Source organism: Delphinus delphis, chromosome 17, assembly GCF_949987515.2.
Source record: "Delphinus delphis chromosome 17, mDelDel1.2, whole genome shotgun sequence".
NCBI lineage: Eukaryota > Metazoa > Chordata > Mammalia > Artiodactyla > Delphinidae > Delphinus > Delphinus delphis.
The window spans coordinates 52496550-52516220 of NC_082699.1; the positions used below are offsets into that span (position 1 = coordinate 52496550).

Here is a 19671-nt window from a genome sequence, read left to right on the forward strand (position 1 = left end):
TCTTTCTAAACAAAATATAACGAATCTTAAAAAAAAAGTAAAATCCCTTAAATTTAAAACACACAATAAAATACTAACTATGCATATGCAGAGTATGGATGTGTATGATCATGTATGGGCAATATAGCACACATGTATGTCTATAGGGCATCTGGCTGTGTGCATACACTATCCAGTATATAGTGTATATAGAGTGTGTGTGTATTTAGTGTCTTTAATGAGTCAACAGACAGGCAAATAGAGACTAAACCAAATAAGGAACTATAACAAATTATTCTAAGGTGTCCACAGAAGCTAGACAATAGGACAGGAAAAGGAATCAAAGACATATTAGTCTTTGCTCTGATTCATGTCAAGTAAGCTATCAAATAAAATTATTTTGAGATAGCCTCACCCACCAGAGGGCAGACAGCAGAAGCAAGAACTATAATCATGCAGCCTGTGGAACAAAAACCACATTCACAGAAAGACAAACAATGTGAAAAGGCAGAGGGCTATGTACCAGATGAAGTAACAAGATAAAACCCCAGAAAAACAACTAAATGAAGTGGAGATAGGCAACCTTCCAGAAAAAGAATTCAGAATAAAGATAGTGAAGATGATCCAGGACCTCAGAAAAGGGCTGGAGGCAAAGATCGAGAACATGCAAGAAATGTTTAACAAAGACCTAGAAGAATTAAAGAACAAAGAAACAGAGATGAACAATACAATAACTGAAATGAAAACTACACTAGAAGGAATCAATAGCAGAGTAACTGAGGCAGAAGAACGGATAAGTGACCTGGCAGACAGAAGGGTGGAATACACTGCTGCGGAACAGAATAAAGAAAAAAGAATGAAAAGAAATGAAGACAGCCTAAAAGACCTCTGGGACAACATTAAACGCAACAACATTCGCATTATAGGGGTCCCAGAAGGAGAAGAGAGAGAGAGGACCTGAGAAAATATTTGAAGAGATTATAGTCGAAAACTTCCCTAACAGGGGAAAAGAAATAGCCACCCAAGTCCAGGAAGCACAGCGAGTCCCATACAGGATAAACCCAAGGAGAAACACACCAAGACACACAGTAATCAAATTGGCAAAAATTAAAGACAAAGAAAAATTACTGAAAGCAGCAAGGGAAAAACGACAAATAACATATAAGGGAACTCCCATAAGGTCAACAGCTGATTTTCAGCAGAAACTCTACAAGCCACAAGGGAGTGGCATGATATACTTAAGGTGATGAAAGGAAAGAACCTACAACCAAGATTACTCTACAAGGATCTCATTCAGATTTGATGGAGAAATCAAAAGCTTTACAGACAAGCAAAAGCTAAGAGAATTCGGCACCACTAAACCAGCTCTACAACAAATGATAAAGGAACTTCTCTAAGTGGGAAACACAAGAGAAGAAAAGAACCTACAAAAACAAACTCAAAACAATTAAGAACATGGTCATAGGAACATACATATCGATAATTACCTTAAACATAAATGGATTAAATGCTCCAACCAAAAGACACAAGCTTGCTGAATGGATACAAAAACAAGACCCATATAGATGCTGTCTACAAGAGACCCACTTCAGACCTAGGGACACGTACAGACTGAAAGTGAGGGAATGGAAAAAGATATTCCATGCAAATGGAAATCAAAAGAAAGCTGGAGTAGCAATTCTCATATCAGATAAAAATACACTTTAAAATAAAGAATGTTACAAGAGACAAGGAAGGACACTACATAATGATCAAGGGATCAATCCAAGAAGATGTAACAATTATAAATATATATGCACCCAACATAGGAGCACCTCAATACATAAGGCAACTGCTAACAGCTATAAAAGGAAATCGACAATAACACAATAATAGTGGGCGACTTTAACACCTCACTTACATCAATGAACAGATCATCCAAAATGAAAATAAATAAGAAAACAGAAACTTTAAATGACACAAGAGACCACATAGATTTAATTGATATTTATAGGACATTCCATCCAAAAACAGCAGATTACACTTTCTTCTCAAGTGTGCACGGAACGTTCTCCAGGATAGATCACATCTTGGGTCACAAATCAAGCCTCAGTAAATTTAAGAATATTGAAATCATATCAAGCATCTTTTCTGACCACAGCTCTACAAGATTAGAAATGAATTACAGGGAAAAAATGGTAAAAAACACAAAGACGTGGAGGCTAAACAATATGTTACTAAATAACCAACAGGATCACTGAAGAAATCAAAGAGGAAATCAAAACATACCTAGAGGGGCTTCCCTGGTGGCGCAGTGGTTGAGAGTGCGCCTGCCGATGCAGGGGACACGGGTTCGTACCCCGGTCCGGGAAGATCCCACGTGCCGCGGAGCAGCTGGGCCCGTGAGCCATGGCCGCTGAGCCTGCGCGTCCGGAGCCTGTGCTCCGCAACGGGAGAGGCCACAACAGTGAGAGGCCCGCGTACCGCAAAAAAAAAAAAAAAAACATACCTAGAGACAAATGACAATGAAAACACGACGATCCAAAACCTATGGGATGCAGCAAAAGGAGTTCTAAGAGGGAAGTTTATAGCTATACAAGCCTACCTCAAGAAACAAGAAAAAATTCAGATAAACAATCTAAACTTACACCTAAAGGAACTAGAGAAAGAAGAACAAACAAAACCCAAAGTTAGCAGAAGGAAAGAAATCATAAAGATCAGAGCAGAAATAAATGAAATAGAAACAAAGAAAACAATAGCAAAGATCAATAAAACTAAAAGCTTTATTTTCTCAAAGAACTAAAGTTCTTTGAGAAAATAAACAAAATTGATAAACCATTAGCCAGACTCATCAAGAAAAAGAGGGAGAGGACTCAAATCAGTAAGATTAGAAATGAAAAAGGAGAACTTACAACAGACACCGTCAAAATACAAAGCATACTAAGAGACTACTACAAGCAACTCTATGCCAATAAAATGGACAACCTGGAAGAAAGGGACAAATTCTTAGAAAGGTATAACCTTCCAAGACTGAACCAGGAAGAAATAGAAAATATGAACAGACCAATCACAAGTAATGAAATTAACTGTGATTAAAAATCTTCCAACAAACAATGGCTTCACAGGTGAATTCTATCAAACATTTAGAGAAGAGCTAACACCCATCCTTCTCAAACTCATCAAAAAAATTGCAGAGGAAGGAACACTCCCAAACACATTCTATGAGGCCACCATCACCCTGATACCAAAACCAGAAAATTTACTACAAAAAAAGAAATTTACGGACCAGTATCACTGATGAATATAGATGCAAAAATCATCAACAAAAGACTAGCAAACAGAATTCAACAACACATTAAAAGGATCATACAAAAAAACAAACAAAAAAAAAAGGATCATACACCATGACAAAGTGGAATTTATCCCAGGGATGCAAGGATTCTTCAATATACGGAAATCAATCAATGTGATACACCATATCAACAAATTGAAGAAGAAAAACCATATAATCATCTCAATGAATGCAGAGAAAAGCTTTTGACAAAATTCAACACCCATTTATGATAAAAACTCTCCAGAAAATGGGCACAGAGGGAACGTACCTCAACATAATAAAGGCCATATACGACAAACCCACAGCAAACATCATTCTCAATGGTGAAAAACTGAAAGCATTTCCTCTATGATCAGGAACAAGACAAGGATGTCCACTCTCACCACTATTATTCAACATAGTTGTGGAAGTCCTAGCCATGGCAATCAGAGAAGAAAAATAAATAAAAGGAATAAAATTGGAAAAGAAGAAGTAAAACTGTCACTGTTTGCAGATGACATGATACTATATATAGAGAATCCTAAAGATGCCACCAGAAAACTACTAGAGCTAATCAATGAATTTGGTAAAGTAGCAGGATACAAAATTAATGCACAGAAATCTCTTGCATTCCTATACACTAATGATGAAAAATCTGAAAGGGAAATTAAGGAAACACTCCCATTTACCATTGCAACAAAAAAATTAAAATACATAAGAATAAACTTACCTAGGGAGACAGAAGACCTGTATGCAGAAAACTATAAACACTGATGAAAGAAATTAAACATGATACCAACAGATGGAGAGATATACCATGTTCTTGGATTGGAAGAATCAATACTGTGAAAATGACTATACTACCCAAAGCAATCTACAAATTCAATGCAATCCCTATCAAATTACCAATAGCATTTTTTACGGAACTAGAACAAAAAATCTTAAAATTTATATGGAAACACAAAAGACCCTGAATAGCCAAAGCATTCTTGAGGGAAAAAAACGGAGCTGGAAGAATCAGACTCCCTGACTTCAGACTATATTACAAAGTAATATAGTAATCAAGTAATACAGTAATCAAGTAATCAAGGCAGTAATCAAGACAATATGGTACTAGCACAAAAACAGAAACATAGATCAATGGAACAAGATAGAAAGCCCAGAGATAAACCCACACACCTATGGTCAACTAATCTAAGACAAAGGAGGCAAGGATATACAAGGGAGAAAAGACAGTCTCTTCAATAAGTGGTGCTGGGAAAACTGGACAGCTACATGTAAAAGAATGAAATTAGGACAGTCCCTAACACCATACACAAAAATAGACTCAAAATCGATCAGAGGCCTAAATGTAAGACCGACGCTCTAAAACTCTTAGAGGAAAACATAGGAAGAACACTCTTTGACATAAATCACAGCAAGATCTTTTTGGATCCGCCTCCTAGAGTAACGGAAATAAAAACAAAAATAAACAAATGGGACCTAATGAAACTTCAAAGCTTTTGCACAGCAAAGGAAACCATAAACAAGACAAAAATACAACCCACAGAATGGGAGAAAATACTTGCAAACGAATCAACGGACAAAGGATTAATCTCCAAAATATATAAACAGCTCATGCAGCTCAATTTTAAAGAAACAAACAACCCAATCCAAAAATTGGCAGAAGACCTAAACAGACATTTCTCCAAAGAAGACATACAGATGGCCAAGAAGCACATGAAAAGCTGCTCAACATCACTAATTATTAGAGAAATGCAAATCAAAACTACAATGAGGTATCAGCTCACACCAGTTAGAATGGGCATCATCAGAAAATCTACAAACAACAAATGCTGGAGAGGGTGTGGAGAAAAGGGAACCCTCTTGTAGTGTTGGTGGGAATGTAAACTGACACAGCCACTATGGAGAACAGTATGGAAGTTCCTTAAAAAACTAAAAATAGAATTACCATATGATCCAGCAACCCCACTACTAAGCATATACCCTGATAAAACCATAATTCAAAAAGACACATGTACCCCAATGTTCATTGCAGCACTATTTACAATAGCCAGGTCATGGAAGCAACCTAAATGCCCATCGACAGATGAATGGATAAAGAAGATGTGGTATATATATACTATGGAATATTACTCAGCCATAAAAAGGAACAAAATTGGGTCATTTGTTGAGACGTGGATGGATCTAGAGACCGTCATACAGAGTGAAGCAAGTCAGAAAGAGAAAAACAAATATCATATATTAATGCATGTATGTGGAACCTAGAAAAATGGTACAGATGAAGTGGTTTGCAGGGCAGAAGTTGAGACACAGATATAGAGAATAAACGTATGGACACCAAGGGGGGAAGCTGCAGGGGGATGGGGGTGGGGTTGGGGGGGTAATGAATTGGGCGATTGGGACTGACATGTATACACTGATGTGTATAAAACTGATGAGTAATAAGAACCTGCTGTATAAAAAGTAAATAAAATTAAATTAAAAAATTTTAAAAAAAGAAAGCTGTAAATAGTCTCCTCAAAATAAATAAATAAATAAAATAATTTTATTTTCTATGGAAACTCTGCAATAGAAGAAAAATATACTAACCAGTCCACACTGCTTATCTACAGTATTGCAAATGCAGTCATGAACTTTAATTCTAGATTTCCAATCTTTTGATTTAAGTTGGAATTAGTATCCCAAATCATGATTATCAATGAGTGAACTGATAAAACCAAGCTTCTGGCTCTAAAATGTGACCCTATCCACATCCCTCTCCTAGCCATGCATAGTAGTAAACTATTTCCTCTTCCATACTACTTCTGCATCTTATCCTTACTTCCGCTGTGACATTATCAGTTTATTTGTGTGTGTGGCTACAAAGCATGCAGCAGTATTCAATACATGTTTGTTGAAGAAAAATAAATCTTTCTTATTCAGTAAAATTATCTCAACAAACCAGACTCATACTTGTACCTGAAGAATAAAAAGATCCTATCAAGAATGTAAAGCCGGGCTTCCCTGGTGGCGCAGTGGTTGAGAGTCCACCTGCCGATGCAGGGGACACAGGTTCGTGCCCCGGTCCGGAAAGATCCCACATGCCGCGGAGCGGCTAGGCCCGTGAGCCATGGCCGCTGAGCCTGTGCGTCCGGAGCCTGTGCTCCGCAACAGGAGAGGGCACAACAGTGAGAGGCCCGCGTACCACAAAGGGGAAAAAAAAAAAAAAAAAAGAATGAAAAGCCAACTCCAAAGAGTAAGAACAAGCTTTAAACAACTGTTATCCATTGTGTAAACATACTGATTAAGCCTTCTGCTGGCTGCTAGGATTACAGAAATATAAGAAAGACCCACAGCCTAGACCAAGTGTTGGCAAACTATAGCCCATGAGCCAAATTAGCCTGTTGGTTTTGCAAATGAAGTTTTACTGGAACACAGCCACAATCACTGTTTACATATCGCGAACTGCTGTTTTCACATTACTACAGCAAAACTGAGCACCTGTGACATAAGACTGGTCCATAAACCCTGTAACATTTATTATCTGGCCCCGTGCAGAAGAAGTTTGCCAACCCCTGGCCTAGCAGGAATTCAAAGTCCATGCAGATCTGAGAGCCAATGGTTTGAATATCCCTGGGGGAACAAAGGGAGGACGTCATCAAGCCTCCTAGATGAAATAGTTAGCTGAAACTCAAGTGAAGACTGGGAAGCAACCTGACACACAAGTAAGAGAGAATGTTTCAGGTAGAGTAAATTATGTGGGAAAAGGGCTGGAGGGAAAAGGATACAGAGCATGTTTCAGTAACTGCAAGAGTTTAGTATTGTTAGAATGTAGTGTACAAAGTGGTGAAGGACAAGGCTGGAGAAAAGGGCATTATAAGCTGCATTTGCCAAGGTGAGGAGTTTGTATTTTTTAAACAAATACATCACTTTATGCTTATACTTGCCAGGAAAATCAAAATCAAACAAACACACACACACAAAAAACCCCACCTCTGGAAGAATATACAAGAAACTAATAAGAAGAAGTTACAGAGGGAAAAGGGGTACTGAACACAGGACAGATAAAACTGGGGTCAGAGAGACTTTACTAAATACCTTTTTAAATTTCTTGTTTTTTAAATCACATGAATGCATTATCTATTCTAAAATCACATATTAATAAGTGTGGATTTTGTCATAAAGGAAATATTTAAGGAATTTAAATGAGAAGTAATAAGATTAAACAAGCAAACTGGATAGATTATTCTGTAGATGCAACACAAAGGAAAGCTGAAAGGAGCAGAGTAGTCAGGAAGCTACTGACAGACCACTGATTACTTAAAGCAAATACATTAACAATGTATTGTGAAGCTTACAACATATGAAGAAGTATAAAATGTATGACAATAGCTCAGAGGATGGAAAAGTAAAAGGAATTATAATATCATAAGATTTTTACATTTTTTTAAAAGTGGAATAACATTAATTGGAGGCAAAGTAGGATAAATTAAGGATGAGTACTACAATCTCTACATTAACCATTAAAAATAATAACAATACAAACAGGTTTAAATAAAAAGCTAAAAGAGAAAATTAAGTGGAATTTTAAGAAAGAAAATTTTTAAAAAGAAAAACTGTGATGAATTAAAAAAACAGATAGGAAGAGAGACACAAAGGAACAAAGGGCAGATGGGACAAAATGGAAAGAATTAGCAAACGGTAACATAAACCCAGCCATATCAGTAATGACATTAAATATAAATGTACTAAGCCAATTAAAGGACAAAGATTGTCATTCTGGATAAAAAACAAGACCCAACTATATGCTCTTTACAAGAGACACACTTTAAAAATAACAACACTGACAAATTCAAAGAAAACGGAAAGAGAAAGACAAATACTAATTAAACAAACAAACAAAAAAAGCCAGGACAGCTATATTAATATCAGAAGACTTCAAGACAAATTATTCCCAGAGCCCAGAGATAAAGAGGGATATTTTATAATGTTATAAGGACATTGCATAACAGACAAAACAATCCTATTGATAAAATGTCTGCACCCAATTAACATACTTAAAAATACATAAAGCAAAAATTAACTAAAAGGAAAAAACAGATAAATCCACTGTCATAGGATTAGCTACTCACATAGAAAAAGCAGTTACATCAATATTGAGATATACAACACATCAGAGTAGTTGCCTATTGGTAGGAGTGTAGGGGAATAAGTAAATTTAAGTAACAGGAATAAGGGGAAAAATTAAAATTGAATTAAACAAAATGAAGTCTTACATAAACTGATGATAGGATTCCATATATTAAAGGTATGTGTACCTCAATTCTCTAGACATTAGATGAAAAGGGAAAATTAAGTAACAAATTTATTGGAAAATCCTAGTATTACAAATTTTTTTCTTACCAGCATCACTGTTAAATTCATAATTCTTCCAAGGTTATCAACATAGTAGACACTGTCTTGATACCATGAATCACAGTGTAGGTAATTATACATTCCAAAAGCATGCATGTGTTCCAGTGTATACTGATCATCTCGAAGTTTTACTTCTGCCACAGCTGAAATATAAGAAAAATAAACAAACATCAAGAGTTCTGCCTCAGATTGTTCTTTTCTGCAGAATGCCAACAAGGCAAAAAAATCACAGAATACTAATTACCAAGGCCTCAGGACAATTCACTACATTTTTCATTTCAAAAACAATTTCTGGGCCCCTACTAGGCACTGTGCGTAGAGGATAAACAGAGAGTAAAACTGACAAGGCCCCTGCCCTTACAGAACTCAGAATACAGTGGCCAGAGGAGATAGAGCTCTTCATACCACACTCTTTTCTTTTAGGTACCTCTTCCTTGTAATTATAAATAAAAAGAACAGAGAAATCATAAAATTGAAAGATTTCCTGTTTTCTGGGCAAATATTAAGTACACTTTATAAAGTGTGTGCCTTTTAAAATGCTCTACCTCTATCACCTCATTCATTTTTTACCACACATTAAGAAATAAAGAGAATGTTTTTATTATCCCATAAAATAATTATGGAAATAAATGTAAGTGCAAATGGTGACTTCTCTAATGCTATACTACATCTTTCCCAAGAGTACAGAACAAAACAGTGATCATATCTGGAACAGAAACAAGGTTTCTTATTTAAAGAACAGTGTTTTTTCCACTAGGGCACTGGAAGCTTCCATAACTTTATTTTACCTTGTTCTAGCTTTAGTGAGATGTAGTTGGCATATGACATTGTATAAGTTTAAGGTACACAACATAATGATTTGATATACGTATTTATTGTGAAATGATCATCAAAATAAGTTTACTTAACACAGACATCACCTCATAGTTACAACTGTTCTTCTAGTTATAAGAACTTTTAAGATCTACTCTCTTAGCTGCTTCCATAATTTTATGTTTCCTTTTTATTTATTTATTTGCTTATTTATTTTATTTTTGGCTGCATTGGGTCTTCGTTGCTGCGCACGGGCTTTCTCTAGTTGTGGTGAGCGGGGGCTACTCTTCGTGGCGGTGCACGGGCTTCTCACTGCAGTGGCTTCTCTTGTTGCAGAGCACGGGCTCTAGGCGCGCAGGCCTCAGTAGTTGTGGCATGCGGGCTCAGTAGTCGTGGCGCATGGGCTTAGTAGTCGTGGCACACGGGCTTAGTTGCTCCGTGGCATGTGGGATCTTCCTGGACCAGGGCTCAAACCCTGGCAGATTCTTAACCAGTGCGCCACCAGGGAAGTCCTGCTTCCGTAATTTTAAATCTGCCAAGCCTGATCTCTGCCTCCCACTCCTCCTTCCCTTCTATGTAGAGAGAAACTTATAGTTCAGGGCTACCAGTGACCTAGAATTAATTTCTGCTCCAACAGGAGATACATAAGTAGACTATGCTGGGCCAATATTTTACCTTAATTATGAAGCTCACCTTACTGTATTCTGATTGCAAGTATTTTCATCTTTTTTCCCCAAATGCTCACCTGTTCGTACTTCTATTACCTGCCTTGAGGCCTGGCTGACTTACATTTATTCATTCATTTATTTAGCAAATATTTTAATAGGCACAAATGATACAATGATGAGAAAAGAGCACAGAATCTACCTTCTTAACACTTATGATCCAGTGGGGAAATGGACGTTAGTCAAATAAATAAATATATAATTAAACTGTAATAAATGTTATAAAGGAAAATTATTGGATACTGTGAGAACAAATAACACTGGAAGCTGATCTACTTGGGGAGATTAAAGAAGGCTTTAAAAAATTTGAGCCAAGCTACAAAGGACAAGGTAGAGTTAACTTAAGAAACATCCACACACACACACACACACACACACACACACACACACACACACACACACACACACACACACACACACACACACACTACTTATCACAGGCAAAATGAGAGCAGGCGAAAGTAGAAGGAAACACTTGTGTTCAAAAAACTAAAAGTCAGCCAGACTGGCTGAAATACAGAGCAACATGGAGAACTGCACAAGGAAAGGCAACAGATGAATAAAGCTAGAGAACTGGGCAGAAGCTGGATCACAAAAGGCCTTGCCTTTATTTATCATTGTTGATAAACTCAATGTAATAAGAGCTCATTTAAGAACTTTTAAGCGGGAGAGTAAAGTCCAGATTCGAATGTATAAAAGGTTGCTTATAGGGACTTCCCTGGTGGCGCAGTGGTTAAGAATCCACCTGCCAGTGCAGGGGACACGGGTTCGAGCCCTGGTCCAGGAAGATCCCACATGCCGTGGAGCAACTAAGCCCACACGCCACAACTACTGAGCCTATGCTCTACAGCCCGCGAGCCACAACTACTGAGCCTGCATGCCACAACTACTGAAGCCCGCGTGCCTAGAGCCCATGCTCTGCAACAAGAGAAGCCACTGCAATTAGAAGCCCACGCGCCGCAATGAAGAGTAGTCCCCGCTTGCCACAACTAGAGAAAGCCCACGCGCAGCAACGAAGACCCAACGCAGCCAAAAATTAAAAAATTAAAAAAAGGTTACTTATAACTACCTATGGAAAACAGACCAGAGCAAAGTAAAGTAAGCCCAGGAAGATCCACCAGGAAGCTACTGCAGTCATCCAGGTAAAGGATGGTTGAAATTTGGAGACCTATCAGAGGTTAAATCATTATAACTTTGTGATGGATTTGATAGAGGCTGAGGAAATTATTACATGACTCAGGAAGTGTTTATTTTATAAGGAAGTAAAAATACATATTCACTGATTAGAAGGGAAACAATCATTAATTCTTGTTTTTCTAGCACCACTGTGTGGATTCAACTCGACGCTGCAGGAAGTGTACGTGGTAACAGAATGTTCCAAAGCAGTAATATTAGGCAATGATACAACAAATCCATTTTCTTCATATTTGTACCAAAGACCCCTGACCAAACCTGAACAAGCCAGAGACTTCTTAGCCCTTTGCCTTGATACAACACCTCGTCTGTAACTGTATTGATTCTGGAAAACCATTATTAGGAAACCATGAAATAGTCTAAGTCTTAGGTTGCTGCATTCTGACAAGATTAATTTATGTAGGTTATTAGGACACAAATGAAGGGCACATTACATACTTGCTATTTTGCAAAAGCTGACAGTGCTCAGAAAAAGGCCACCTCTCTGGCCCCAAATGAGAAAGGAAAAGTTATTGCATTTACCCTGTCAATCAACTTGAGTATAAAAGGGCAGGCAGAGAAAAATGAAAGGAGAAAAGCAATGTCCAGAATGTGACAGAGCTTAACCACTGATGGGGCTCTTTTGTAAAGACTAAGGGAGGGGTGGACAGCAGGGAGTCTCCAATCCAGCTCGATCTTTGATATGACTGAAGAAGAGGAACCTCTTTAACAGAGGGCTAAGAAGCCACTCTAGTAAAATATTTTATTAACATTATCTTACATTAGAAATAAAACAGTTTGCTGAAAAAGCCTTCTCTCTTATTCTATGAAAAAGAACTTAGGGCCTAACAAGAAGGGAATCTCCCTTAATCTTTACCTATATTTCTTATAAAACATGCATGGAACCTCAAAAACCTATAGTTTTTCATTCACAAATTATTTATTGAATGTCTACTACGTGCCAGACATGGTGCTTGGCATTGGGCAAATACTGGTAAATAAAACAGACATGATCCGTGTCCTAATCATGCTAACAATGGTCACAATTACTGCTTCTTGTCCTTTCAAAATACACAGTTAGGTTGAACCACATGAAATTGTCAATATTCAACTCTTTTGACACCAACTGAATATGATTCAATCTAATACTTACATAAGCAAAGTACAGTATTTTTTTTAAAGGAGGGGAAGGGCCAAAGAACGTTAACTCACAAAGGTCACTTCTTAGACCATTTATCTTCTAAAAATGATCAGTTAAGTCTTCTGTTCACCTAGTTACTGTGTTTGCTCTTTGCATATAAAGATGTAAAAAAGCAAGAGTACAGGTGTGTATTAGTTCTGAAGCAAAATGTACAGAACAAGGCAGGGCTAGAATTAGCAGCATTGCTCCCACTACTCCTCTATACAATGCTTCTGCACCATAACACAGTGATCTGCTTCTCTTCCCCAAATTTTCCTCCAGAAGAGTAGGCATGAATTTTATAGTAAACTTACATAAATAAGTTACATGGCTCTGCTCTCCCTTTATTCCAATTATAGCCTAAACCTTCGCCAGCTTTTATTCTCCCTGCCCTGAAGAAACAGCCCAGAGACCACAAAGTGCATTAGAAAAAGCATGAGCTGTAGGGTCAGGTTAGCTACTGATGGCTAAGGTTAAGTTACCTAACTTTCTACCCTGATTCCTCACCTGTAATAAAAGTTAATAATACTTATCCTGTGAAATTATTGACAAGTTTAAATTATGTGAAGTACTTGCTATGTGACACCTAAGAAAAAGAGTAAGTGTTAATCTCCCGGTTCCTCTTCTCCCTTCCAAGGCTAATTCTCACAGCTGTTTATGATTCCATTCTCTCCTGCCTCTTCTAGGCCTCTCCTCAGGTTATCTCCTCTCCACTGGCCCCTTCTCCTCCACTTAAATATGCTGAAAACTTCCCCACTCTCAAAACACATGAAAAAGATTTCCTCTTCTTCGCTCTGCACTCAAAGCAGAGCTCTCTCCCACCATGTACTTCTCAAACTTCTCTAGAAAACAGTCTACACTCCCATTTTCTCATTACCCTCATTAACCCATTTTAATTTTGTTTCTAGCTCTACTACTCTATAAAATTATTTTTCCCTTAAAAATATGCATTGAGCAGCCAAGATGGAATAATAGTAATCAGATTTATCCCTCCCTCAGAAATAACCAGTAAGACAAAATAAAATGAACCAGACAAAATTACATGAAACAATAATTTTCAAGACACAAGACAACAGGCAACAAAGGATAGTGATCATTAAGAGATGAGAAACAAATGAGGTGAGCTCTACTACTGCCCCAGCTTAGTGCCATGAGTGAGTTTCCAGCCCACAGCACAAAGAGGGGAAAGTGAGGTAGAACCTGACCAGCTCCCTGGGTTGAGGAATCTGAGCTGAAAGTCTGGGGAGACCAAGACAGCTACAGTTCATCGGACAGAGTACCAGAGAAGAGAGAGCCATAGAGAGAGAGAACTCCAGAGATCTGCAGAGAGTCTCTCTCAAATATTCAGCAGAGAACTAATGGCATATGTCTGAGCAAACTACCCCAGACTAGGGAAAGAACCATCTGAACGGATTAGAGGGAACAGTGTTGGGTACTCACACAAGGCTAGGAGCTGTCACTGTTCCCACTAGGCAGACCAGAGAAAACTCCGAATTCATAGGCAGAGTACACAGAAAAGTCTTGTCTCAGTGGTGAGGAATAATCAGCCATAGACTGAGCATTGCTCCAGACAAGGCTAAAAAAGCATAAACGCAAGACCTCGTGGAATTAATCTAATTAATCCAAGTAACTCAACTGCATCACAGAACAAAGTTCAAGAAGATTTATAAGGATACAAAAATGTCTTACACTCAGTAGGGTAAAATCCACAACTTTTTGCATCCAAAGATTACCAGGCATGCAAAGAGGAAAGAAAACAAAACCCACAATGAGAATACCCAATCGACAGAAGCCAACACATAACTGACACAGAAGTTATAATTAGCAGAACAAAACATTAAAATGTTTTAAAACATTAAAATGTTTAATGAAACATTAAATTAAAAAAATTAAAATATTTATTAAAGTACATTCCAAATGTTCAAAATGACAACCAGAGACATGAAAGGTATTAAAAATCATTTAAGTCAAACTTCTAGAGATGAAAACTACAATAGCTAAGATGAAAAATACACTAGATGGGATTAATGACAGAATAGACATTGCAAAAAAAAGATTAGTGAAATTAAAGGCATGAAAATAGAAACTATCCAAAATAAAACAGATTTAAGTGACTCCCCTGGTGGTCCAGTGATTAAAACTCCCATGCTTTCACTGCAGGGGGTACAGGTTCAACCTCTGGTCGGGGAACTAAGATCCTGCATGCTGCGCAGCAGGGCCAAAAAAACAAACCAAAAAACCCAAAGAAAGATTTAAAAAAAAACAGAAAAAAATAAAAAGAACATTGATGAGCTGGGGTTAACTTCCAGTAATCCAAAAATGGGTAACTAGATTCCTCAAAGGAGAAAACAGAGGGAAAAAAAAAAAAAACTGGAAGAAATAATGGCTGAAAACTTTCCAAACTTGATGAAAACTATAAACCCATGGATCTAGGAAGTTCAACAAACCCCAAGCACAAGTATCATGAGGAAAACCACATCAACACACAACATAATCAAACCGCTCTAAACCAATATGAAAGAGAAAAGTCTTAAAAGCAGCCAGAGAAGAAAAAGACATTATGCATAAAAGAACAAAGGCTAACATACAGGGCTTCCCTGGTGGCGCAGTGGTTGTGAGTCTGCCTGCCGATGCAGGGGACACGGGTTCGTGCCCTGGTCCGGGAAGATCCCACATGCCGCGGAGCGGCTGGGCCCGTGAGCCATGGCCGCTGGGCCTGCGCGTCCGGAGCCTGTGCTCCGCAACGGGAGAGGCCAAAACCGTGAGAGGCCCACGTACTGCCAAAAAAAAAAAAAAAAAAAAAAAAGCAAAAAAAGGCTAACATACAATTTCTCATCAGAAACAATACAAGTAATAAGACAAGGGTAACATCTTTAAAGTACTGAAAGCAAAAAGCTGTTAACCTAGAATTCCGCACATAGCAAAAGTATCTTTTGAAAATCAAGGCAAAATAAAAGTGTTTTCAGATATACAAAAGCTGAAATATTTAATCACCAGAAGACCCACACTGCAAGAAATATTAAAAGTCCTTCCGGTGGAGGAAAATTATACAGATAAAAATATGGATCTACATAAAGGAATGAAGAGCACCAGAAATGTAAATATATAAGATTTTTTTCTCTACTTTTTATTTCTCTTTAAGAGATAATTAACTATTTAAACAAAAATAATAATGTATTACAAGTTTATAGTGATATGTAAAAGTAAAATGCACAACAATAGCATTAAGGAAATGGAAGTATACTTTTGTAAAGTTCTTATACTACACATGAAACAGTACAATACCATTTGAATGCACCATGTAATAATTTAAAGATGTATACTATAAACCCTAAAATAACAAAACAAAGAGCTATAGCTAATAAGCCAACAAATGTGATAAAAATGGATTCATTTAAAAATACTCAATCCAAAAGAAGGCAGAAAAGCAGGAAACTTCCATTCTCCCAAAGACTAAATGGGACCAACAGACTACCAACAGCAAGATGAAAGACCCAAACCTAACAAAATCAATAAACACATTAAATGTAAAGTCTTATCACAAGATAAAGACTATCAGTTTGAATAAAAAAGACCTAACTATTTTTGCCAAAAAGAAATGTATGTTATCAACACAACATTGTAATCAACTATACTGCAATAAAATAAATTTTTAAAAAAGAAGGAAATGCATGTTAAATACTAAGACACAAATAGGTTAAAAGTAAAAGAATGGAAGATATATATGTATACACTATGGTAACATTAATTAGAAGAAAGCTGAAGTGACTATTTTACTATCAAACAGGAGAATTCAGGGCAGACTATCGCCAAGGATATAAAGGTTCTTTCATAATGATAAAGTGGTCAATTTATCAAGAACATAATAATCAATAATGTTTATGCAACATAAAATATATGAAGCAAAAACTGACAGAACTGCAAGGAAGAAGAGAAAAATCCACAATTATAGCCAGGGATTTCAAAATCTCTCTCTCATGCAACAAGAATAAATTCAAAGTAATTATCCTGAGTAAGAGAAGCCAGACAAAAAAGTACATACTGTGTAATTCTATGTATATAATACTTTAGAAAATACAAACGAATCTACACTGACAGAGCAGTTGTGGCTTAGGGACTGAGAGGGGAGAGGGAGGAACAGAGGGCCAGTTACAGAAAGGCACAAGGGAACTTTTGGGGATGGTAGCTAAGTTTAATATCTTTTTTTTTTTTGCGGTAGGTGGGCCTCTCACTGTTACGGCCTCTCCCTTTGCGGAACCGAGGCTCCGGACGCGCAGGCTCAGCAGCCATGGCTCATGGGTCCAGCCGCTCCGCGGCCTGTGGAATCTTCCTTCCCGGACCGGGGCATGAACCCGTGTCCCCTGCATCGGCAGGCGGACTCTCAACACTGCGCCACCAGGGAAGCCCTAAGTTTAATATCTTGATTGTGGTGATGACTTCATGAGTGTATATGAACACATGTCAAAACTTATCAACCTATACACTTAGATATGTGTAGATTATTGTTATAGCTCAATAAAGCTGTTTAGGTTGTGATATAAAATCTTCTATTATTCATCAGTCATGCTGCAGCTCCAGAGATGAAACACTGAAAAAGACGGACACAGGACCCTCAATACAGAACTAGCAGTCTTAGCAGAGAAATGGATATAGCAGAGAAACACCAAATGCTAAAGTGTGATAAAGTCTATGAAGAATCAGGTACTGTGGAAAAGTACAGATTGTAATTTGTATAGATTCTATAGTATAGATTTTTACTAGATAGTCAAGAAAGGAATCTGAGTAACATGTAAACCAAGATGAAAGAACAGAGTATGAGTTAGCTAGGTGAAATATAGGAGGAAAATATATACATTTACTTAATGAAGAGTCTAGGGAAAAAATATAAGATAAATGTCCAGAAGTGGAACTGCTGGCTCAAAGGGCAGTTACAATTTTATACAAAAGGTTTTTTTGCTTAGTTCTTTGGAAAAGAAAAAGACAAAGTGACATTTACTGTTTATGTAGCATAGGGGGTTTCAGAACAACTTAATAACATTTAAGACAAGAGAATAAAACTCAAAGCTCCAAGCAACTTGAGACCAGACACCACATCTTCATTCTCACATCCCAATTGGGAAGCTTCACACACCACAGGTGCCCACCAACAGTCTGCTGAATTAACATGAACCCCTTAGGTTGGTTATAAAAGAAATCAAACTGTCAGGAGGAGTAGCTCAATCACACCTCACAATATTTCTAGAAATGGCAGTTTTTAAAAGAATTAACCTCTTCTTCATCCTCCTCCTCAAGTAATTAATTCTTAATGAAAGCTCCTCATGTGAACTGTTGCAAAGCCTCCAAGCTGGTCTCCCCATCTCCATTCCCCTCATCTTCCAAACTCAATCTCCACAGAGCCTAGGAGTGAACCATTCAATCCCCAAACCTGCCACTTCCCTTCCACACTTAAAACCCTAAATGGCACCTCATCACCTCCACCTGTGCATCCCAAACAGAATCTAAGACCAACACTGGTGAAATGAGGGGCGAAAAAGAACAACTCAGTTTTTCATAAAGTTAATGTATTCGATTAAGAAGACTATTTATTGTGAGATTCTGCTTCCTGCTTTTTTGGTGTCAAAATATCCTTTTGTTTATGAAAGGGTGGGTGAGTACGTGACAGTTCTTAAGAAACACCTGCACTTAGCAAATTAAAAAGTTGGTAAATCAATGACAGCTGAGCTTTATTTTTTATTGTAATTGCCCATGGAAAAGTCTGGGAAACACTGACTCACAGGATAAAGTCCAAAACAGAAAACGTGCCCTCACCTAAGTCCTCTCATTTTCCCAGTAGATTTTTCTTTTTTTTTTTTTTTTGCGTTATGTGGGCCTCTCACTGTCGTGGCCTCTCTCGTTGCGGAGCACAGGCTCCGGACATGCTGGCTCAGCGGCCATGGCTTATGGGCCTAGCCGCTCTGCGGCATGTGGGATCTTCCTGGACCAGGGCACGAACCCGTGTCCCCTGCATCGGCAGGTGGACTCTCAACCACTGCGCCACCAGGGAAGCCCCCCAGTAGATTTTTTGCTCACGCAATACAGCAATAGTGCCCTGCACACAATCTAATTTTTTCCCTTTGCTCATGCTTCCCATGAATGGAATGACCTCAACAACCTCTCTTCTTCATTCACTCAATGTATTGAGTACCCACTATGCCAAGCACAAGAGAAACACCACTGTATCCATGGAGCTCACAGTCTAGTGGAGGAAACAGATATCAAACAAATGTAGTTATCAATAAAAACTATAAGTACTGCCTTCCAAAGAATGGAATGAAGGAGCCCAAAATCGAAGGCAGGAAGCCTAGTCAGGAAGGTACTATAGTTCAGGTAAGAGATAACAAGGATTTGCACAATGGTAGAGGCATGGAGAAGTCAAGATTTTGAGCTGACTAGATTTGCTGAGAAACAATAGGGGATAAAAGAGAAGAAATACACCAAAGGTGACTCTCGCATGAGCAATTATGTCAACCTGCACTAGTAGTCCCAATTTTTTATGCTTCCCTGGACCTATTATGCCCTTTGGTTTGAGCTTCCCATATTGACTCTAAGCTTGATTATACAACTTGCTTTGGCCAACGGGACAATAGCACACTTACTGCAATCAGAGCTTGAAAAACTCTTCAAGACAAGACTCTTGGAATAACCCTGTGCCAGCATGCTGAAGGATAAAGACCATCTGAAATCATCTTAAACCAGCCTACAGCCAGAGAAACCCCAAACATATGAGAAAGTACAGTAATGACTAGAACCACCTAGCTGACCTGTAGACTTGTAAGCAATAATAACTGCTTACTGTTTTGAGCCACTGAGTTTTGGGGTGGTTTTTTAATGCAAGGCTAACTAACATGGTGGTATCATTCATTTATATGGGGTGGGAGAGAGAAAGGAAGGGAATGAAAAGAAACATCAAGCTCATTTTCTCTTACCCTGATCAACTACCTATTCTTTAAAGCTCAACTTAGATATCAACTTCTTTTGGAAGCTTTCCCAGATGTCCCAGGCTGGTTTGGGAAAGATACTGAAACGTTATCAATATGTTTTGTACATATCCCTATCACTGCCTTACTGTCTTA

General features: G+C 37.9%; 1 protein-coding gene across 2 annotated transcripts in view; it reads right to left on the bottom strand.

Annotated features, from left to right (window-relative positions):
* The window catches only part of NUDCD1 (NudC domain containing 1), a 97301-nt gene that overhangs the window by 76516 nt on the left and 1114 nt on the right, over positions 1-19671 (bottom strand). For both annotated transcript variants that reach the window (XM_059995068.1, XM_059995067.1), the window contains exon 2: positions 8657-8811. In XM_059995068.1, coding sequence (XP_059851051.1) covers positions 8657-8811 — 155 coding nt within the window. The remainder of the gene's footprint in view (positions 1-8656; positions 8812-19671) is intronic.